The 20,843-nt window shown below is 37.5% G+C and overlaps 1 protein-coding gene across 2 annotated transcripts in view; it reads right to left on the bottom strand.

Moving 5' to 3' along the window:
- Window positions 1–20,843, bottom strand: part of kdm4b (lysine (K)-specific demethylase 4B) — a 576,222-nt gene that overhangs the window by 371,912 nt on the left and 183,467 nt on the right. For both annotated transcript variants that reach the window (XM_063032523.1, XM_063032524.1), the window contains 2 exons: window positions 19,762–19,811; window positions 1,668–1,771 (listed from right to left, as the gene is read on the bottom strand). In XM_063032523.1, coding sequence (XP_062888593.1) covers window positions 1,668–1,771; window positions 19,762–19,811 — 154 coding nt within the window. The remainder of the gene's footprint in view (window positions 1–1,667; window positions 1,772–19,761; window positions 19,812–20,843) is intronic.

The following is a 20,843-nucleotide window of genomic DNA, read 5'->3' as shown; positions in this document are numbered from 1 at the left end:
CCTCGCGCATCACTGTTCAGCTTGGCACAGGAAAAACACCATTTATAAATTTACTGTTACTAGCAAAATTTCAAATGGCAACAAGGAAGAGTACTGGAGTGAAATAGATAGGCTGGTTGAGTGACGTCATAACAGCAACCTTGCACACAACGTCAGCAAGACCAAGGAACTGATTGTGGACTTTGGGAAGGGGAAGTCAAGATAATACAGTGGAAAGGTGACCAGTTTCAAGTTCCTGGGCATCAACATCTTCGAGGATTAATCCTGGGCTCACCATATTGATACAATCATGATGAAGGCATGACAGCGGCTGTACTACATTAGAAGTTTGAGATTTCATATGTCACCAAAAACTTGAGCCAATTTCCACAGATGTACTGTGGAGAGCATTCTGACTGGTAGCATCACCATCTGCCATGGAGGCAGCAATGCACATGGTCATTAGAGGCTTCAGAGGGTTGTAGACATCCAACTTCCTCACAGGGACAAGTCTTCCCACCACCAAGGCCATTTCCAAAAGGCCCATGAATACTACCTCACTATTTAACAGTAGACTTCTTCCAGTCTAAATATCATCATACATGCTCTTAACCCTATTTCCTTTTTTGTGTTCAAAAATATTTACTTCATTGTTTAACTATCTTGCTAAAAGAGTCTAAGGATTGGGGGAAAAAAAATCAACATCATTCAACATTTAGGACACTGTAAGCCAGCCAATAATAGTCCTCCAGCACTCTAACTTAGCTATTCTCCTGGTCTCCGGCTAATATTCCTCCTCCTCAGTAGTGCTCCAGAAGATTTGTGTGAAGTCTCATTGTAATCAGATCAAAATGTTACAAACTGAATAAATTCCTTATTGCCTGTTTTTTTTTAAATAAATTCAACAGATGTTGAATTGTTTAAATTAAGTATAAGAGCTTCCCCTTGGACTCTGACAACCTTTTGCTATCTCTCACTGACCACATATCATCAGCTCACCTCAACACCATCTCCATCTGTAACTAATTTCCCAATCTGCAAATTAACTTTTCCCAATAGGCTCACTTTCTGCATCCCTAATTATTTTACTCACTCATAAGCTGCGGCTGTCCATGACGTATCTAGTAACAATCACAAATTATCCTGGAGAAAGTGGCGATGTCCAATTCAATCAGGAGGTACAGTAAATACCATGACAAGGTTCTATCAGTTCAGTTTACATTGGCACTTAACTTGCAAGTCTAAGTAAACCTTTTGAAGAAAAAGGAAATTTTTAAATACAATCTAAACTGACAAGGTTCCAAAACCACATCTTTCTCCAGTTCTGTAATAACAGCTGTATTCCCAAAGCGCACCATCTCCTTATGGGATCAAAGGGAACAGTTTAACAGCAATGCCAAATGCACATACACTTCAAACATACTATGCCTTGTAAACATGAGAACTCTTCTGAGAATTAAATCATATTATTAATCAGAATATTCTAATGAAAACCAACTGACGTCAATTTAGGTTTTCCAGAATCACACATGAAAATAATTCTTGCTCTAGTTCTATTAGCTGCAGTTCTTACCTTCCACAGAAAGGTGATATGTAAACCTATTACCTTTGATTCTGGATAACATGCGTAAAGAAAATAAGAACATGTGACTGGATGTATCAGAAGCAGACTAACAGCAAAGACCTACCCGGTCAAAAGGAATGCTGTACTTCTTCAATATGGAGGGTGATATGAGAGTCATTTTGTGGCGAAGAAATGCATCACAGCCTTGAGAGCTACCTGGAAAGAAACCTGGAGGCAAAGAATAAAACAGAATTTAAAAAATCATAATATTTCTGGCACTTTTACAACAACACAGCATCAAATTGTACTGATCTATCACAATTAACTTTTCTTTTCAAAGCTAACAGTAAGGCTCCAACAATTCACTTTAGATATAATTAACAAAACAATATAAACAGCTTCATTTCTTTGACTCCCACATCCTAAAGGTGTTAAATCCTTGATGGTACATAATTGCAAGCTTTAAATGTGACAATTCATATGTGGAGGAAGTATTCTGCTGCTCATGCCCATTGCTTGGACGATTTTAATATTCTCTCATCAATGGGACTTAAGAGCACATATCACCCTTTCAGTCAATATCAATTCTAGACAAATCTAAGCGCAACTTTTGTTCTTATTTTTAGTCACTTAACCACAAGGGAGGAAAAGATACAAAATGAACTTAGAAGGACCACAAAGCAGGGGCAGAGGTATATTTTGGCAACATTTCTGATAGCAGGAAAGGAAAGGCAATAAACTCAAGGTGACGACAAAGTGATTAATGAAGGAAGAGCGTCCAATGGTGTTGTGGTGGAGAACAGAGCCAGAGCATGACAGGTACATGGTGCAACGTTCATAGAAGAGCGGGCAGATCACTGATGTCCTTGAAGGAAATAAAAGCTAATTCATTGGACATTTTAAAACAGTGAACAACAATGGCAGCTAGAATGACAAGAGTGTGACTTTTGAAAGGAAAGGATATGGCTGCTAATGAAAGTTAAAGGATACGAGGGGAGTCTGGCTTGGCTGTAGTTGGTGAGAGTGAATGCACAGAATAGCAAATTGTCTCCTCCCATTCAGAAGAGTTGGCCAAGTGTTTTCGGTTTTCATCTGTTTGATTAAAATTGTTGAAAAGTTACTAAAATGCAAAATGATCTTTAAGTCAGGTTGGATAAAATCTTTGGCAGTTTAACAAAGTTGTATTCAATAAGGGATTACCACCTTGATGTCACAACATAACTTTCACCATTTCATCCTTGTCAGTGTGTACACTTCAACTCTGATCAATCTTGTCAGTAGAAGAGGATATTTAATAGTGATAGATAAATCACTAACAAAATTCACTGCCGCTAATTTAAGCTACATATTTATCTCAATCACCCTGGTCACAATGAATCAAGTTCAACATCTTAGCAGCAGAAATCTTGCATTAATTTGGTTTAATAAAATTTATGTGATGCTTGCCAAAAGAAAAGTCAAAGTTTATTATCAGAGCACATACACGTCACCACGTACAACCCTGAGATTCTTTTTCTGTGGGCATTCTTAGCAAATCTATGGAATAGTAACTGTAAACAGAATCTGTAAACAAACTATGGAAATGCAGATATAAATAAGTAACAATAAATAACAAGCATTTAATAACAATATAACAGAGTCCTTAAATGAGTGTAGCCATCACCTTCAAAACAAAATCACGATGGCAAAAAGATACATAGGTACAGGAAAAGTAACAAAAGGAAAATATGAACAACTCAATGCGTCCAAGGACTTTTGTCTTTAGACTGCATTTGGCAAACATGGTGGAAAACTAATATGTGAAAATCCCTTGACATTTAATTCTTCATTCCAAGACCATCTCCACTTCATCTGCATTTTGAAGGCAGCAAAAAAATCAGACATTCCAGCAATCAAATCCATTCTCAATCATTCATATTTAGCAAGATCTAATATTTAACTTTCTTTTAATAAGTAAGGCTTTGAAAACATTATTGACCAATATTCCTCTGTCCATTCGCCCCACTCCACTGACCTCCCTGAAAGTGGCAGAAGTGCTATACTTGCATGTACCTCCTCCCTCACCTCCATTCAGGGCCACCAACGGTGCTTCCAGGTGAGGCAACACCTCACTTGCGAATCTGCTGGGCCAGTCCAATGTGTCCAGTGCTCACAGTGAAGCATCCTCTACACTGGTGAGATCCATCATCATGAATTGAGGCCACTTCGTCAAACACCTCCCCTTCATCAGACAAAAGCAGAACTTCCCAAAGGCCAAACATTTTAATTCTCATTCCAAAATTCCAGTCCATTTGTGCCGTGATGAGGCAACCCTCATTGTAGAGGAGCAATACCTTATATTCCATCTGGGTAGCATCTAACCTGATGGCATGAACATCAATTTCTCCTTCTGGTAAAAAGAATTTTCCTTCTCCCTTCCTCTTCTTCTTTTCCACACTCTGGCCTCTTACCTCTTCTCAATTGCATATAACCTCCCCCAGTTCCTCTCCTCCTCCCCTTTCTCCTATGGTCCATTCTCCTCCCCTATCAGATTCTTTCCTCTCCAGCCCTTTACCTTTCCTACCCACCTGGATTCATGTATCATCTTCCAGCTATCCTACTTCCCCTATCACCCCCCACCCCACCTTTTTATTCTGGCACCTTCCCTTCTTCCACTCAGCCAGGCAGAGGTACATTGAACTTCCTCCTTTCCCTGTCTCAATATGCCCTGTCAGCAGACTCACACCCGTGGCTCCAAACCAGACAAGGCCTGGTCTATATGCTTCGGCACGAATGCCAAGGAGGTGCAGACCACCATGCAGCTTTAGCAGTGGTAGTACATCGAGACATCAGAGGTCTGTGAACACTGTAGGTTCCAGCTGCAAGGGTCGTCTATTGTTCATTATGGACACCCTTTTAGGACGACGCTTCCTGTGTTACATGGGCACGCAAGTGAGTGTAAGGCAGAGAGCAGCAGACCCTCGCTGGAGGCCACAAACGGCAGCAGAGTCCAGACTTATGGGACATGACACATGATGCTCTGTTTAAGTGGAACTTTGTCTTGGATAAAGTTGCAAGACCTCTGCTCAGTGCAGATTTTCTGTGTGCTAAAACACTGTTAGTAGATTTTCATTCGCCTGCTAGGCGAATTCCCAAACCTCACCATGGCCACAACTGACTCAACAATCCACACCCATGCACATAGAATGGACTCAGAAAAGGTTGAGTTTGCTAACATGGAAATGCTTGGCAGTGTACACAATTCTAATAGTCCCCCGGGCTTCACCCCTCCACATAGTCCCTAAGCCCAGTGGTGGTTGCCGTCCATGTGGCGATTACCACCACCCCCAGATTGTCCCACATATTCAAGACTTTTCCGCATGTTTAGCTGGAAAGAATTTTTTTTCTACAGTTTACTTAGTCGGGGCTACCACTAGGTACCCGTGTGAGGATGTTCCCAAAACTGCTGTGATAATCCCATTTGGCCAATTTGAGTTTCTACACAAGGCTGAAAAGTGCAGGACAGACTTTCCAGCATACAATGGACACTGTGTTAAAAGGCTTACCTTCTTTTTGTTTACCTGGACAACATACTTGTCGCCAACGCATTCAAAACTGAACACTTTAGAGTCTTCTAAGAGAATCTTAGATAGCTACATGGAACTTAGAAAAATAGAGGACTGTGTGATAGAGTAATTCTAGGCAGTTTCTACAGTAGGTTACATGGTCAGCACAACATTGTCGGCCAAAGGGCCTGTAATGCACTGTAGATTTCTATGTTCTGTGTTCCTCACATCTCTGCACACTTTTCAAGCACTTAAGCCAACGTGGGCCAATTAATAACCCCACTAAATACTAGTTAGTTTGTCTACTATTGGCTTTCTCGGTCACTGCATCTCCACAGTCAGAAGTCACCAATATTATGGACTTTCCACTGATGGAATGACTAAAGCACTGCAAGAGTTTTTAGGTATCATGAATTCCTATCACCACTTCATTCCACGAGCTGCTGAACTTATGCTACTCTTGTGTAGTGCTTTTAAAGGCAGTGCGAAAATTGATAATTTCCTGATAGGTCAGGGTATCAAAGGTTATGGCAAGAAGGCAGGTGTATGGGGTTGACTGGGATCCAGGATCAGCCATGATGAAATGTCGGAGCAGACTCGATGGGCTGAATGGCCGAATTCTGCTCCTATGTCTTATGACCCTAATCGCATGCTTGAGTGGTCAGTAGACATGAAGGGAGTATTTGGCGACAGCAAACAAGTTCTTTCAAACGTGACTATATTGGTGCACCCGCCCCCAAAATGTCCAGATGCATTGATTACAAAGCAGCATATTCTGGTAATGCAACTAACTTAGTTTCCTCACTAAACGACAAAGGTACATGTAGCTGCTATCCTTGGCTACAAGTCATTCCACCTGGAATGTTTCAAGTTATTTCAAAACAATAGCAATAATATTTACAGTGAATTCTGGTTAAATGGGACATATCAGGATGAGTACAATTATACAGCTGCCCCAATTATCCAAAGTTTCATACCTATAGTTAAAAATGTATTATTAAAAAAGTCAATGTACAATTTAACTGAGTAATAAATTATGCATTTAAATGAAAGACAGAACAAATTAGAACACTACTAATACTACTACAGCATTATTAATCCAGTGCAGGCTGCCGTGTTCTTTGATTGACTGTAAATGAATTAAATCAGAGCAGACAGTTAGTGTAGCTAATGGACTGCATTCATATAATACTTTTGATTATTGCATTCTCCAAATCTTTGTTTTCATTGTAACATTCAAGATGATCGTTGATACCTTCAAATTTTTCGTAGCTCCTAACTTGCTCAAGTAGCAAATTAATTTCATTAGGAAGAGGTGCAGTCGACGTTTCAGGCCGAGACCCTTCGTCAGGACTGAAACGTCAACTGCACCTCTTCCTACAGATGCTGCCTGGCCTGCTGCGTTCATCAGCAACTTTGATGTGTGTTGCTTGAATTTCCAGCATCTGCAGAATTCCTGTTTGCGTTTGAAATTAATTTCATTTTCACTCCCGGTTGTATCTGCCATCTCCAAGTCTGAATGCTTGAAACTACAGTGAGTAAAACAGTTCTGAGTTCTACTATTTATTTCTCGTGATCTATTGGTGACAAAAATCACTGCTTTTTGAACATAAACACATGCAATTGACGATGTTTGAAAACTGTTTGATCCAAAGACGAAGTAGTATCCAACTGCTACACAAGCGCATGCAACTGGTGCTGGTTAGAACTTGTTCGGCAAGTCTCCTGCCCCAATTAACCGGCATAGTGTCCCAAATAAATGAAGGGAATTCTGGCTATTTTCTCAATTAGATTTTATTCTTTTAAGAGTTGGGCCAAATAAACAGCTGCCCCAATTAAATGATGGGTCAATTAACTGGAATCCACCGTATTTATTTTTGCTCACTAGTAAAGAGTTCAAGCTCATGAAGAGAATGCAAAAATGAATTCCAACACAACAAATTAAGAATACATTTCCAGCAATGAACTAGAACTATTTGATTCTGATAAAGGTTCATAATTATACATATGGGTAGCAGGGTGAAGATACATCTCTACCAAAGGAGGTGTAAGGCACCTCTTTTTCCGCTAGCCTGCATGTTACCCTTGGGCAAGGTGCAGCACCTGCTTAGATCTCCAATCAGGGTCACATAGAGCCATGGGAGCAGGTGGTGAATTGTCATACGACACATCAGAAGTCTGGTTATGTGACCGCTGATGCCAGGCAGACAATGGTTGGGGTCACCAGCCTCGTAAAGACAATGCCTAGAAGATGATGATGGCAAACTAGTCCTGTAGAAAAGAACAATCATTGTCATGGATAGACCATAATCACCTACATTACACACAGTGATAATAATGAATTATACATAGCCTACACCTGTCACAATAGCTGCCTCCTACCAATTCCCGCTGCATCTCCTTTTAATGCTATTAGTAATCTATTAAATGGCATTAGTAATGCAGCTAACCATATGGAATGATTAAGTAGAGATAGCGTGGTATGTAATCCTTTCGCTGTGATACATAATGTTTTGCCAGGTCACTTATCAATGCGACTGGAACATTGGTATGAATGTTCTACATTAATCACAGAAAAACAGAGAAAACCAGAACCTTGAATTTGCAGCTAATAATAGTGTTGACTTTATTTAAAAGGTGAACATGAAAAAAAAGTTGTCATCCTGACTATCTAATTAATTCAATGCTATCCCCCCAGGCTTGTCTCGACAAGAAGATTTTAAAATTGAGAATAAGTTGAACAGAGTTCTGAAAAATATCTACAGAATATCAGGTTCTTTCCAAAGTAGCATCTGACTCCTTTTCCATGTATAGTCATTGTTTTCTGACCAACATCTGTACGTTTCACATAGAATTTGAGATAATTTATATATGTGGACCCTTTAGTAATCTTAGGACGTGTTTTCCAATCAAATACTTTTAAGTGTACTGTCATCCAAAAGATTGCACTGTTAAAGTAGATATAACAGTGCATAGTGAGGCATAGCTACAGTGTGCTAGGCACAACAAATGCCTGCTGATCTAGTTACAGAGGGTGATAAAAGCTATTCGGACTCTGTTGTTATTATCCTGGGTGATTTTAATTGTTACTTTAAAATGGAAACCTCCCTGGTTTCACAAACACATTAAATGTACTACTAAAGGAGGTAATATTCTGGACCATTGCTACAGCCCAATTAAAGATGCCCATCATGCCATATCCAGCACTCCCTCCCCTCCACCTTGGACATTCTGACCACCATTCAGCTCATCCCTGAATACCGGCAAAAACTGAAAGTGGTGAAGCTCATCGATAAAGTCATAAAAATATGGTCTGATAAAGTCTCAGAGATGCTAAGAGACTGTTTTCATTTCACTGATGGAAACATCTTTAAAACTAGTATTGACAGCATCAATGAATACACTGACACAATTACCTCCTATATCAGTGAAGATGTCTGCAGCCCCACTAAAATAATCACTAGCTTCAGCAATAATAAACCCTGGTTCAATGCAGAGCTTAGAACACTGCATCTGGAGGAGGAGGAAGCATTCAGGAGTGGAATTAAAGGGAAGCTCAAAAAGGCCAAGTACAAACTGGAGAAGGCAACCAGAGCTGCGAAATAACCAATATTCAGTCAAACTGGGAAAATATTTTTCTGGAAATGACTGTTCATCAGTCTGGAAAGGCCGTAAGTTCATTACCAAATACAAAGAGAAGGCACGCCTCTGCTCCTGCTGACCCGCCTCCCACACTGGCTAAACAAGTTCTACTGCAGATCTGACTCACAGATCACACTTCAAATACAACCTCTACTGCCCATTCAGCCAGGCCCTTAATTGTCAAGGGGGAGGTGGTGAAGAAGCTGATCAGAAAGCAAAATATCAAGAAGTCTGCTGGCCTTGACCGTCTCCCCTGCCATCCTTAAACACTGCGCTTACCAGCTGTCTACAGTCTTCACTGATATTTTCAATCTTTTAATCTATGCACTGCTCCAGCGTGTTTTAAGAAATCTATTATTCTAGTTCACCCCCCAAAAAAAAATCAAAAGTCATGGACTTGACGACTTCAGGCCAGTTGCATTCACATCAGTCATAACGGAGATTTTTGAAGTGTTGGTCATGTCATTTCTCAAATCCATAAGTTAAAATTAACTGCTGTAGTTGCCTATAGAGCCAACAGATCTGTAGACGTAGACACTAGTCGTGACTTCACCCTACAGCACCTCAAATACATTTGTCAGGATTCTCATTGTTAATTTCAATACTCAACACCAACCTCCTTGTGCTTCTGCATGAGAAACTCTCCAAACTTAACCAGGTCCCATCTGCAGGTAGATCACAAATTTCCTCTTTGAGAAGAACCAGTATGACAGACCTGGCAAGCCATCCTCACATCCCACTCACTCAGCGCAGTGCACCTCAAGGGTGTGTTCTCTCCCCTTTCTTATTTTCTCTATACACCAATGACAGCATCTCCAATAATCCATCAGCTAAACTGAAAAGGTTTTCAGACATCACTGTCACTGGACTCATCATCACAGGTGACGAAATTATCACCAGCAAGTAGACAAGCTGGTGGTTCATAAACACAAGAAATTCTGCAGATGCTGGAAAACACACAAAATGCAGAAGAACTCAGCTGGTTAAGCAGCATCCATGGAAAGGATAAACTGTTGATGTTTCAGGCCAAAACCTTTCATCAGAACTGGAAAAGCTTCTCCCCTCTTCCTTTCCGGTCCTGATGAAGGGACTTGGCCCAAAACATCAATTGTTTATTCCCTTCCATGGATGCTACCTGACCTGCTGAATTCTTCCAGCATTTTGTGTGTGTTACTCAGTAAACAAGTTAGTGTTCTGGTACAATCACACAGAGAATGGTAGGTGTGTGGAATGCACTGCCGGCGGTGGTGGTGAAAGCAGATACAATAGGGTCTTTTAAGAGCCTCTTAGATAGGTACATGGAGTTTAGAAAAATAGAGGGCTATGCACTAAGGAAATTCTAGGCAATTTCTGGAGTAGGTTACATGATCAGCACAACATTGTGGGCCAAAGGGCCTGTAATGTGCTGTAGACTTTTATGTTCTATGTACAATAATAACTTGGAACTGAATGCTCTTAAAACTACAAAGATGCATATTGATTTCAGGAGAAATGTGTCTCCTCTCCACCTATTCATCCTCAACAAATCTACAGTTAGCACTGTTTCAACATTCATGTTTCTGAATATCATTAATTCACAGGACTTCAGCTGGGAGAATCATATCTCATTCACTAACAAAAAGGCTTGGCAATGGATGTACTTCTTGCAGCAGCTGGTAAAATTCTATCTTCCTCAGAATATACTGGAGCCATCACACTGCATCCTCACATCTGGTGTTGCTGTCTGGTTTACTGCAGCATCCTCTCATGATAGACAAAAACTAGAGTGAACAGTCAAGGCAGCAGGAAAAGTCACTGGCTACAGCCTACCATTACTGCTGTACTTGTATGTGCTCAGGTCAAAGAAACGGGCAGGAAAAATGATTGCTGACACTACCCATCCTACAAGCAGCCTTTTTCAAAAGCTCCCTTCTAGGCAGCGCCATAGGGGTTATTAAAACTAAAACTACACATCTTAAAAATCACAAACAAGGAAAAATCAGCAAATGCTAGAAATCCAAGCAACACACACAAAATGCTGGAGGAAGTCAGCAAGCCAGGCGGCATCTATGGGAAAAAGTACAGTCGACATTTCGGCCCGAGACCTTTCTTCAGGACTGGAAAGGAAGAGGGAAGACACCAGAATAAAAAGGTGAGCAGAAGGGAAGGAAGAGAGCTAGAAGGTGATAGGTGAAGCCACTTGAGTGGAAAAGGTAAAGAGCTGGAGAAGAAAGAATCTGATAGGAGAGGAGAATGGACCATAGGAGGAAGTGAAGGAGGAGGGGAGCCAGAAGAGGCAAGTAGAGGTAAGAGGTCAGAAGAGGGAAAGGGGAGGGAAAGAGGAGCTGGAAAGGACATATAATAAGGGCAACACCACAATTGTAATGGAGGACTTTAATATGCAAGGGGAATGGGAAAATCAGGTTTACAATTGTAATGGGGGACTATCTTAAAACATCTTAAAAATTTCTTCCCCCAGGCAGTTAATCTGATCACCATTCTAGTTAGCTCCCACCCCACTCTATCTATTACCCTTGTCACTGCACTGTAAACACCTTAAATCATCTTTTGTAATGTTGTTTACCTCGTAAATACATGCTGGTATTTATACACATTTTATTCTGTATCCATACTTTTAACTTCTAACTTTGTTTTTGTGTAATTCTTTTTTATTTACTGAATATTGCTGTTTTTTGTTGCACGTTTCGCCCTGACCAACACAGCACAACAAATTCCTAACTTGTGTAAATGTACATGGCAAATACAATTGATCCTTGATCAGTGATGTCTATTAGTAATGCAGACTTTCTGCATAAGATTATCTGCAGACTGTACGTGACAAAATTCACACACACGTGTTGGCCACACTTTTCTTTTATCAGGCTTTTTTGTGTTCTTGAGGCGGCCCCATAAAACTGCTCTCAGCAATACTGGCGTGCACGTGACATTTCTCCACTAGTTTAAACTTACTAATAACCAAGCATGACAAAGAACAGAAGCATATCACATAAAAGAGTTCCTTTACTGATACATTCCCTAATCATTTCTAGCTGCAAGTAAAATATTAAATAGTGTGCGGTTTAAATGTGGTGCTAAAGAACAGAAATAGTCAGAATGTACTTGATATGAAAGAACAGAAGTTGCTAAAAGAACAAGAATTATTTTTGTTTCTTTCTTTCTTTTTAAATCTTTTTATTGAGTAAGTATACAAAAAAGGTAAGCCATATAAACATTAATACAATGTTAAAGTATAATAAAATTCCAAAAGATAACAATACCAAAAAGAAAATACTACAAACAATGTAATTTAAGCATAAGAAACCAAGATAACATAATAGTATACTAGATTTTATATATATCAATGGAAAAAAAAAGAAAAAAAAACCCCAAAAAAAAACCCACCGTGCAACTAACTAAAAGCAAAGCAAAGCAATGGGCTAACTTGAAACCAAACAGAGTTAAACTTAAAATCACGTCCTCAATCCCGACCTCCATTAAAACAGTGAAGAAAAAACAAGAAGGGTAAATATTACATTAAATGAAAATATCGAATAAAAGGTCCCCAAATCTGTTCAAATTTAAATGAAGAATCATAAAGGTTACTTCTAATTTTCTCCAGATTCAAACATAAAATCGTCTGAGAAAACCAAAAAAAGGTAGTTGGAGCATTAAGCTCTTTCCAATGTTGTAAAATACATCTTTTCGCCATTAAAGTAAGAAATGCAATCATTCTACGGGCTGAAGGGGAAAGATTACTAGAAATTTTAGGTAGTCCAAAGATAGCAGTAATAGGGTGAGGAGAGATATCTATATTTAATACCTTAGAAATAATATTGAAAATATCTCTCCAAAAAGTTTCCAAAGTAGGGCAAGACCAAAACATATGAGTTAAAGAGGCTATCTGCCCCGAACATCTATCACAGAAAGGATTAATATGCGAGTAAAAACGCGCTAACTTATCTTTGGACATATGTGCTCTATGAACCACTTTAAATTGAATTAGGGAATGTTTAGCACAAATAGAGGAAGTATTAACTAATTGTAAAATCTGCCCCCAATCATCCACAGAAATGGTAAGCCCCAATTCCTGTTCCCAATCTACCCTAATCTTATCAAATGGAGCTTTCCTAAGTTTCATAATAATATTATAAATCATAGCCGATGCACCTTTCTGACATGGATTAAGGTTAATTATCGAATCTAAAATATATATAGGAGGAAGCATTGGAAAGGAAGAAAGTATAGTACTTAGGAAATTTCTAACTTGTAAATATCTAAAAAAATGTATTCTTGATAAGTTATATTTATTAGATAATTGTTCAAAAGACATAAGGGAACCATCTAAAAATAAATCCAAAAACCGTAAAATACCCTTAGTCTTCCAAGTTTGAAAAGCGCGATCCGTAAAAGAGGGAGGAAAAAATATGTTACCTAAAATAGGAATCGCTAACCCGAATTGATTAAGATCAAAAAATTTTCTTTTCTTTTTAAATCTTTTTATTGAGTAAGTATACAAAAAAGGTAAGCCATATAAACATTAATACAATGTTAAAGTATAATAAAATTCCAAAAGATAACAATACCAAAAAGAAAATACTACAAACAATGTAATTTAAGCATAAGAAACCAAGATAACATAATAGTATACTAGATTTTATATATATCAATGGAAAAAAAGAAAAAAAAACCCCAAAAAAAAAACCCACCGTGCAACTAACTAAAAGCAAAGCAAAGCAATGGGCTAACTTGAAACCAAACAGAGTTAAACTTAAAATCACGTCCTCAATCCCGACCTCCATTAAAACAGTGAAGAGAAAACAAGAAGGGTAAATATTACATTAAATGAAAATATCGAATAAAAGGTCCCCAAATCTGTTCAAATTTAAATGAAGAATCATAAAGGTTACTTCTAATTTTCTCCAGATTCAAACATAAAATCGTCTGAGAAAACCAAAAAAAGGTAGTTGGAGCATTAAGCTCTTTCCAATGTTGTAAAATACATCTTTTCGCCATTAAAGTAAGAAATGCAATCATTCTACGGGCTGAAGGGGAAAGATTACTAGAAATTTTAGGTAGTCCAAAGATAGCAGTAATAGGGTGAGGAGAGATATCTATATTTAATACCTTAGAAATAATATTGAAAATATCTCTCCAAAAAGTTTCCAAAGTAGGGCAAGACCAAAACATATGAGTTAAAGAGGCTATCTGCCCCGAACATCTATCACAGAAAGGATTAATATGCGAGTAAAAACGCGCTAACTTATCTTTGGACATATGTGCTCTATGAACCACTTTAAATTGAATTAGGGAATGTTTAGCACAAATAGAGGAAGTATTAACTAATTGTAAAATCTGCCCCCAATCATCCACAGAAATGGTAAGCCCCAATTCCTGTTCCCAATCTACCCTAATCTTATCAAATGGAGCTTTCCTAAGTTTCATAATAATATTATAAATCATAGCCGATGCACCTTTCTGACATGGATTAAGGTTAATTATCGAATCTAAAATATATATAGGAGGAAGCATTGGAAAGGAAGTAAGTATAGTACTTAGGAAATTTCTAACTTGTAAATATCTAAAAAAATGTATTCTTGATAAGTTATATTTGTTAGATAATTGTTCAAAAGACATAAGGGAACCATCTAAAAATAAATCCAAAAACCGTAAAATACCCTTAGTCTTCCAAGTTTGAAAAGCGCGATCCGTAAAAGAGGGAGGAAAAAATATGTTACCTAAAATAGGAATCGCTAACCCGAATTGATTAAGATCAAAAAATTTTCTGAATTGAAACCAAATGCGCAAAGCATATTTAACTATCGGGTTAGAGACCTGCTTAAGACGTTTCGAATCAAAAGGAAGAGAGGAACCTAAAATAGAACCAAGTGTATAACCCTGAACAGATTGTAATTCCAATGCTACCCATTTAGGAATAAATAGTATGTCCCGATCAAGTAACCAAAATTTCATATGTCGAATATTAATAGCCCAATAATAAAATCTAAAGTTAGGTAATGCTAAACCTCCATCTCTCTTAGCTTTCTGTAAATGTATTTTACCCAGTCTCGGATTCTTGTTCTGCCAAATAAATGAAGAAATTTTAGAGTCAACTTTATCAAAAAAAGATTTAGGAACGAAAATTGGTAATGCCTGAAACACATATAAAAATTTTGGCAAAAAAAACATCTTAACTGCATTAATACGACCAATCAAAGTTAAATATAAGGGAAACCATTTAGATGAAAGTTGAGTAATATGGTCTATTAATGGTAAAAAGTTAGTCTTAAATAAATCTTTATGTTTACAAGTAATTTTAATCCCAAGATATGAAAAGTAATTATTAATCAATTTAAATGGAAATTTATAATATAAGGGAAGATGTTTATTAATCGGAAAAAGTTCACTCTTACTAAGATTTAATTTATAACCTGAGAAAAGACCAAATTGTGCTAATAACTCTAAAACAGCAGGAATGGATCTCTCAGGATTAGAAATATATAAAAGTAAATCATCAGCATAGAGTGATAATTTATGGGACTTTAATCCCCGAGTTATCCCAGTAATATTTAAAGATTCTCGAATAGCAATTGCAAGAGGTTCTAATGCAATATCAAATAATAGGGGACTAAGAGGACAGCCTTGTCGAGTACCACGAAAGAGAGGAAAAAAAGGTGAGTTTAAGGAGTTAGTACGAACCGAGGCTACAGGGGAGTAATATAACAGTTTAATCCAGGATATAAATTTCAAGCTAAAATTAAACATTTCAAGCACCTTAAATAAATAAGGCCATTCTACTCTATCAAAAGCTTTCTCGGCATCTAAAGAAATAACACACTCAGGAACATTTTGTGAGGGAGTATAAACGATATTTAACAATGTACGAATATTATAAAAAGAGTAACGACCTTTAATAAAACCCGTTTGGTCTTCCGAAATAATAGAAGGAAGTACTTTTTCTAGTCTATTTGCTAATAACTTAGAAAAAACTTTAGAATCAACATTTAATAAAGATATTGGTCTATAAGATGCACATTGAGCAGGGTCTTTATCCTTCTTTAGTATTAAAGAAATTGATGCTCTATTAAAAGATTCCGGAAGTTTACCAAGTTTCAAAGAAGCCTCAAAAACCTTATAGAGCCAAGGAATCAATAAAGAAGCAAAACATTTATAAAATTCAACGGTAAACCCATCAGGGCCAGGAGCTTTCCCCAGATTCATAGAAAAAATAACATTCTTAATCTCATCCATTGTAATGGAAGTATCTAATAAAGAAGACATATCCTGTGAAATCAGAGGGAAGTCTAACTTATCTAAAAAATCATTCATATATTTAGAATCTCGAGGAGACTCTGATTGATATAAAGAAGAATAAAAATCACAAAAGGTTTGATTAATCCCCACATGATCCAATATCAATCGATCATTTTGGTTATAAATCTGATTGATTTGAGATTTAACATAATTAGATTTCAATTGATTAGCCAGCAGCTTGCCAATTTTATCACTGTGAACATAAAAATCACTTCTTGTTTTCTTTAATTGGTTTACAATCGAGGACGAGAGTAGTAAACTGTGTTCCATTTGAAGTTCAGTTCTTTGTTTGTATAGCTCCTCAGAAGGAGCCATAACATATTTCTTATCAATTTCTTTAATCTTGTCCACAATTACCATCTCCTCCTGCTTCTGTTTCTTCCTCAAAGCAACGGAATACGAAATAATCTGACCCCGAATATAGGCTTTAAAAGTGTCCCAAAGAGTGTTAACCGAAATATCTTCTGTATGGTTAATTGTAAAAAAAAGCTCAATCTGTTCATTCATAAAATTAACAAAGTCCGAGTCCTGAAGCAACAGCGAATTAAAACGCCATTGTCTATTGTTTGGTATATTGGCCATAATTTTAATAGAAAGCTTAAGTGGAGCATGATCCGAAATGGTTATAGAATCATAATCACATTTAATCACTGAAGGAATGAGACGAGAATCAATGAAAAAATAATCAATTCTTGAATAGGAATGATGAACATGTGAAAAGAAGGAAAAATCTTTTTCCTGAGGATGCAGAAAACGCCAAATGTCCGTCGACCCAGAATCAGAAAGGAAAAAATTAATCAAATTTGCAGATTTATTAGGTAAAGTCCGTAAAGGAGCCGAACGGTCCAAAGCTGGAGATAAACAGGTATTAAGATCTCCGCCCCAAATCAATGAAAACTCGTTCAAATTCGGAAACTGATCAAACAATGATTTATAAAATTCCGGACAATCCATATTAGGAGCATAAACATTAACCAAAACTACTTTTTTATTAAATAATAAACCACTAACCAATAAAAATCTACCATTCGGATCAGAGATAATATCCTGTTGTATAAAAGTAACTGAGGAGTCTATAAAAATAGAGACGCCTCGAATCTTAGCATTGGAGTTCGAATGAAATTGTTGTCCCTTCCAGAATTTGAAAAAACGTAGTCTGTCCCCCCTCCGTACATGGGTCTCTTGTAAAAATAAAATTTGTGCTTTAAGTCTCCGGAACACTTTAAAAACTTTTTTCCTTTTAATAGGATGATTAAGACCATTAGTATTCCAGGAGACAAAATTAATAATAGACTCCATAAATCCTAAAGTCAACCCATAACAAGGAGGATTGACAATAGGCGCGACCCACAAACCCGGAGAGGAAACAGAACATACAAAAGATACCGGGGAAAAGGACGCAACCAATACTTCAATAATGTATATAGCCCAAAGAGAAACAAACTAAAACGTGAAGCCCCTCCCACCACCCCCCACCCCAGGACCTCAAGGCGAAATCTAAAGCAGACCCGCCAGAAAGAAGCAAGCGCTAAAACTACCCCCATGACTTCCGGTATACGCTCCCTAAAAAAAAGGTATAAATATGAAAAGGATCAGCTAATTGTAAAACAGTAAAAAAAAAGTAAAAAAAAGTTAGCTCAATTAAAATACACACAGAACAGAACAAAAGCCGGAAAGTATATATTAAAAAAAAACCACAATAAACCTCAAACTCATGAATAGACACAGCAACAAAAAAAATAGGATTATTAACATAAAATGATTATAAAAAGCAAAACAGAATAAAATTTAAAAAAAAACTACAAAATTTAAGGCCGCACAGGAAATACGTAAGATGACAAAAGGGAAGTAACCACCCAGAATCCCCTGGGAAAAGAAAGAAATGACGCAGTTAAAAAGAAAGTTTAGCAGCCATATTAAGAAATCGAAAGTAAACTTTTCTGCCCAAATAGGGCACAGAAAAGTTAAAACCAACCAATTCACAGCCTCCGATCAACGGAGAAAATTAAAAAAAGGCAATTAAGATGTTGAAGATGAAAGTTGATCCAGATAACTCTGGGCATCCGATGGAGAATCAAAAAAACGAAGGGCTCCATCTAACATGCGAATCCTTAGACGTGCAGGGTACAGCAGCGCTGGTCTTAAATCCATCTTATAGAATTCCGACATCACGGATCTGTAACGGACCCGTTGGTCCCAGATTGGTTTACTGAAATCTTCCACGAATCGGAACTTAAGATCCGAAAAATCAATGAAACCTTTAGATCGAGCGAATCGAAACAGTCTCTCCTTGTCTTGAAAGTAATGAAAACGTAAGATAACATGCCTAGGTCTATCTGACCTAGACGAGTATGATGGGATTCTGTGAACACGATCCAGTAGCGGTGGTTGGTCAGGAAATACAGTAGGGAATGCATCTTTTAAAAGTTGGGAGAAATATTTCATAGGGTTGTTAGCTTCCACGGCTTCCCTGACGCCAATCATTCGTAAATTCTGCCGTCGCATTCTAGATTCCAAGTCAGAGTTTTTAAAAGTCAAAAAGTCAAGTTTCTTCTTCATTACATTAATTGTTTCTTCGACTTTCCCCATCTTAAGCTCACTTTGTTGCGCGGATTTTTGAAGACCAGATATAGCCGACTGATGTTCCGCAATACATGTTTGCATCTTATCAATTAAATCGGCAATTTTCTGGAACTTAGTTGAGATTTCCGTATGAATCAGGTCTTTAACAGAGCCCATAATTTCTGTACGAATCATCTCCCTAACAGAGGTTGAAATTTCCCTCTGAATTAACTCCGATATAGCTTTCAAAGTCACCGGTGATTCAGTCGGAGGGAGATCCGTAGCTTTCGGTTTAACCGGAGGTTTACCATCCTTGCCGTCTTTCCCGTTCTTAGACATAGCCGATCTCAGTATCATCCAATTGTCAGAGAATTCAGTTTAATTCAAAGTATTGTAAAAATTGATGCCTTAATAGTTAATTAAAGTATAGCTGACCATAGAGAGAAAAAACTCAGAGGTAATGGAGCGAGTCAAGAACGCGACTTCACTCCATGAGCGCTACCGGAAGTCTCCCAGAAGAATTATTTTTGTAATGACAATATACAAACTTTGCCATAATGAAGTCAGCTATTATTATATGCATAAGGGAACAAGCAAATAAGTTTTTGTGGTCACAAAGTAGGAAATGTATCTCTGTTGGGAAATGGAAACTTATTCATCTTGGAAGATAACATTAGCAGTACAATCCAGTGCAATACACTAACACAAGATATACTCTCCAAAAACTACATCTTAACTGCATACCTTAAGTAGTATTTTGAACTACATTAAAGAAAGAATTTAATTGATTCTATCAGCAATCCAGGTGGCCTCTCTAATAATACCAAATTCCTGCTGTTATGTATAGTACATGTGAAGTGAGTTTCAAAACATACATTAAAAAAATATACTCATCTCATCATAAGCAAAAGCTTACATCATTTTTCATTAAGTATTAAGAGCATTAAAAAAATTCACATCAAACCTTTCTAGCACTGTTGCTTTAAGTCACTACTATGAAAACAACCACTATTTATCATTTCAAAGTTTCCCTCGTTATTATTTGGGGCTCCTTGCATTACCATAGTCATGTTGTTATGTCTGGTTTATTTGTCTGAGAACTCCAAAGGATGGAAGATGTATTACTGCCAAAACATATTTATGAACAATGAAAGTATTTCAAAAAGAGGATTTACTTACCTTTTGCCAGTCGTTCCAGCCTTTTGCCATGCTCTGGAGGTATTGCATACCTACAATAAATTAGAACAAATCAAATTAGTCTATTTAAATTGTATTAAAATTATATAATACTTTGTGGTTTTCAATAGTTCATGCAATGAGAACTTGGCTTTTCAAGCAGAGAGCTTTTTCAAGCACCTTTAACCACAGCCCTAAATGCCATTTAGGCAAATTTCACTATTTTTGTTATCAAGTTGCTACACTAGTGATCTTCAGAATACAGTATATCCTATGACTTTGCACACACCCTCCCCAGAACACTGGTGTGCATAGCCAATAAATTAACTTCTTTGAATCTAGACACTGGTATAACATAGGTAACACAACAAAGCATTTGCCCATGAATGCCAATTAAATCATCAGATAATTGAGAGACTAAGGACTGACAGATACTTTTTCCACTGAAGGTAGTATTGCACAGCTGACTACAGTTCCACAATTATCTGTCCAATAAGATTGGTATATAGCATAGGATCCCATTTTCCATCACTCCACTCCCATCGCAACCCTTGCCACCCCTCTTCCCCCCAATTCCAGAAGGTCCTGGTTTTATAGATACCATGTACAACAATAAAAAAGCTGCTCGAAGAACTCTGCAGGTCAGATATGTCTGTGGAGTCAGTGGGACAGTTAACATTTCTGGTCAAGAACCCAATGCAGGAACTTGACCCAGGACATCAACTGCCCCATTGACTTTTTCCAGTAGTTTCATTTTAGCTATGCATAATAACATGTGGCTTGAAACATGCTGCCATTAATCTTCAAGAATCTCCATAGTTGATAGGACATTACATTAAGCATACTTTTAACACAGCATTTAAATTGAATAGGTCATGGCTTACAGCGAGAGAGAGATAATAATCATCTCCTCTTGCAAAGTTGCATTATAAGGCACAATTCACTTGAGTTAGTCACTAAACTTCAATTCTGGAGATACTGATTATTGCTTGCTTGTAGCTGTCACACAGTCACTACATAATGTATTAGTTTCACAAGTGCAAAAAAAGAATTAAAGTTGCACCATGCATTTCAAGTGGATTTGA

The sequence above is a fragment of the Mobula hypostoma genome, chromosome 24 (assembly GCF_963921235.1).
Source record: "Mobula hypostoma chromosome 24, sMobHyp1.1, whole genome shotgun sequence".
Lineage (NCBI taxonomy): Eukaryota > Metazoa > Chordata > Chondrichthyes > Myliobatiformes > Myliobatidae > Mobula > Mobula hypostoma.
This window is presented reverse-complemented; position numbering and strand designations above follow the sequence as displayed.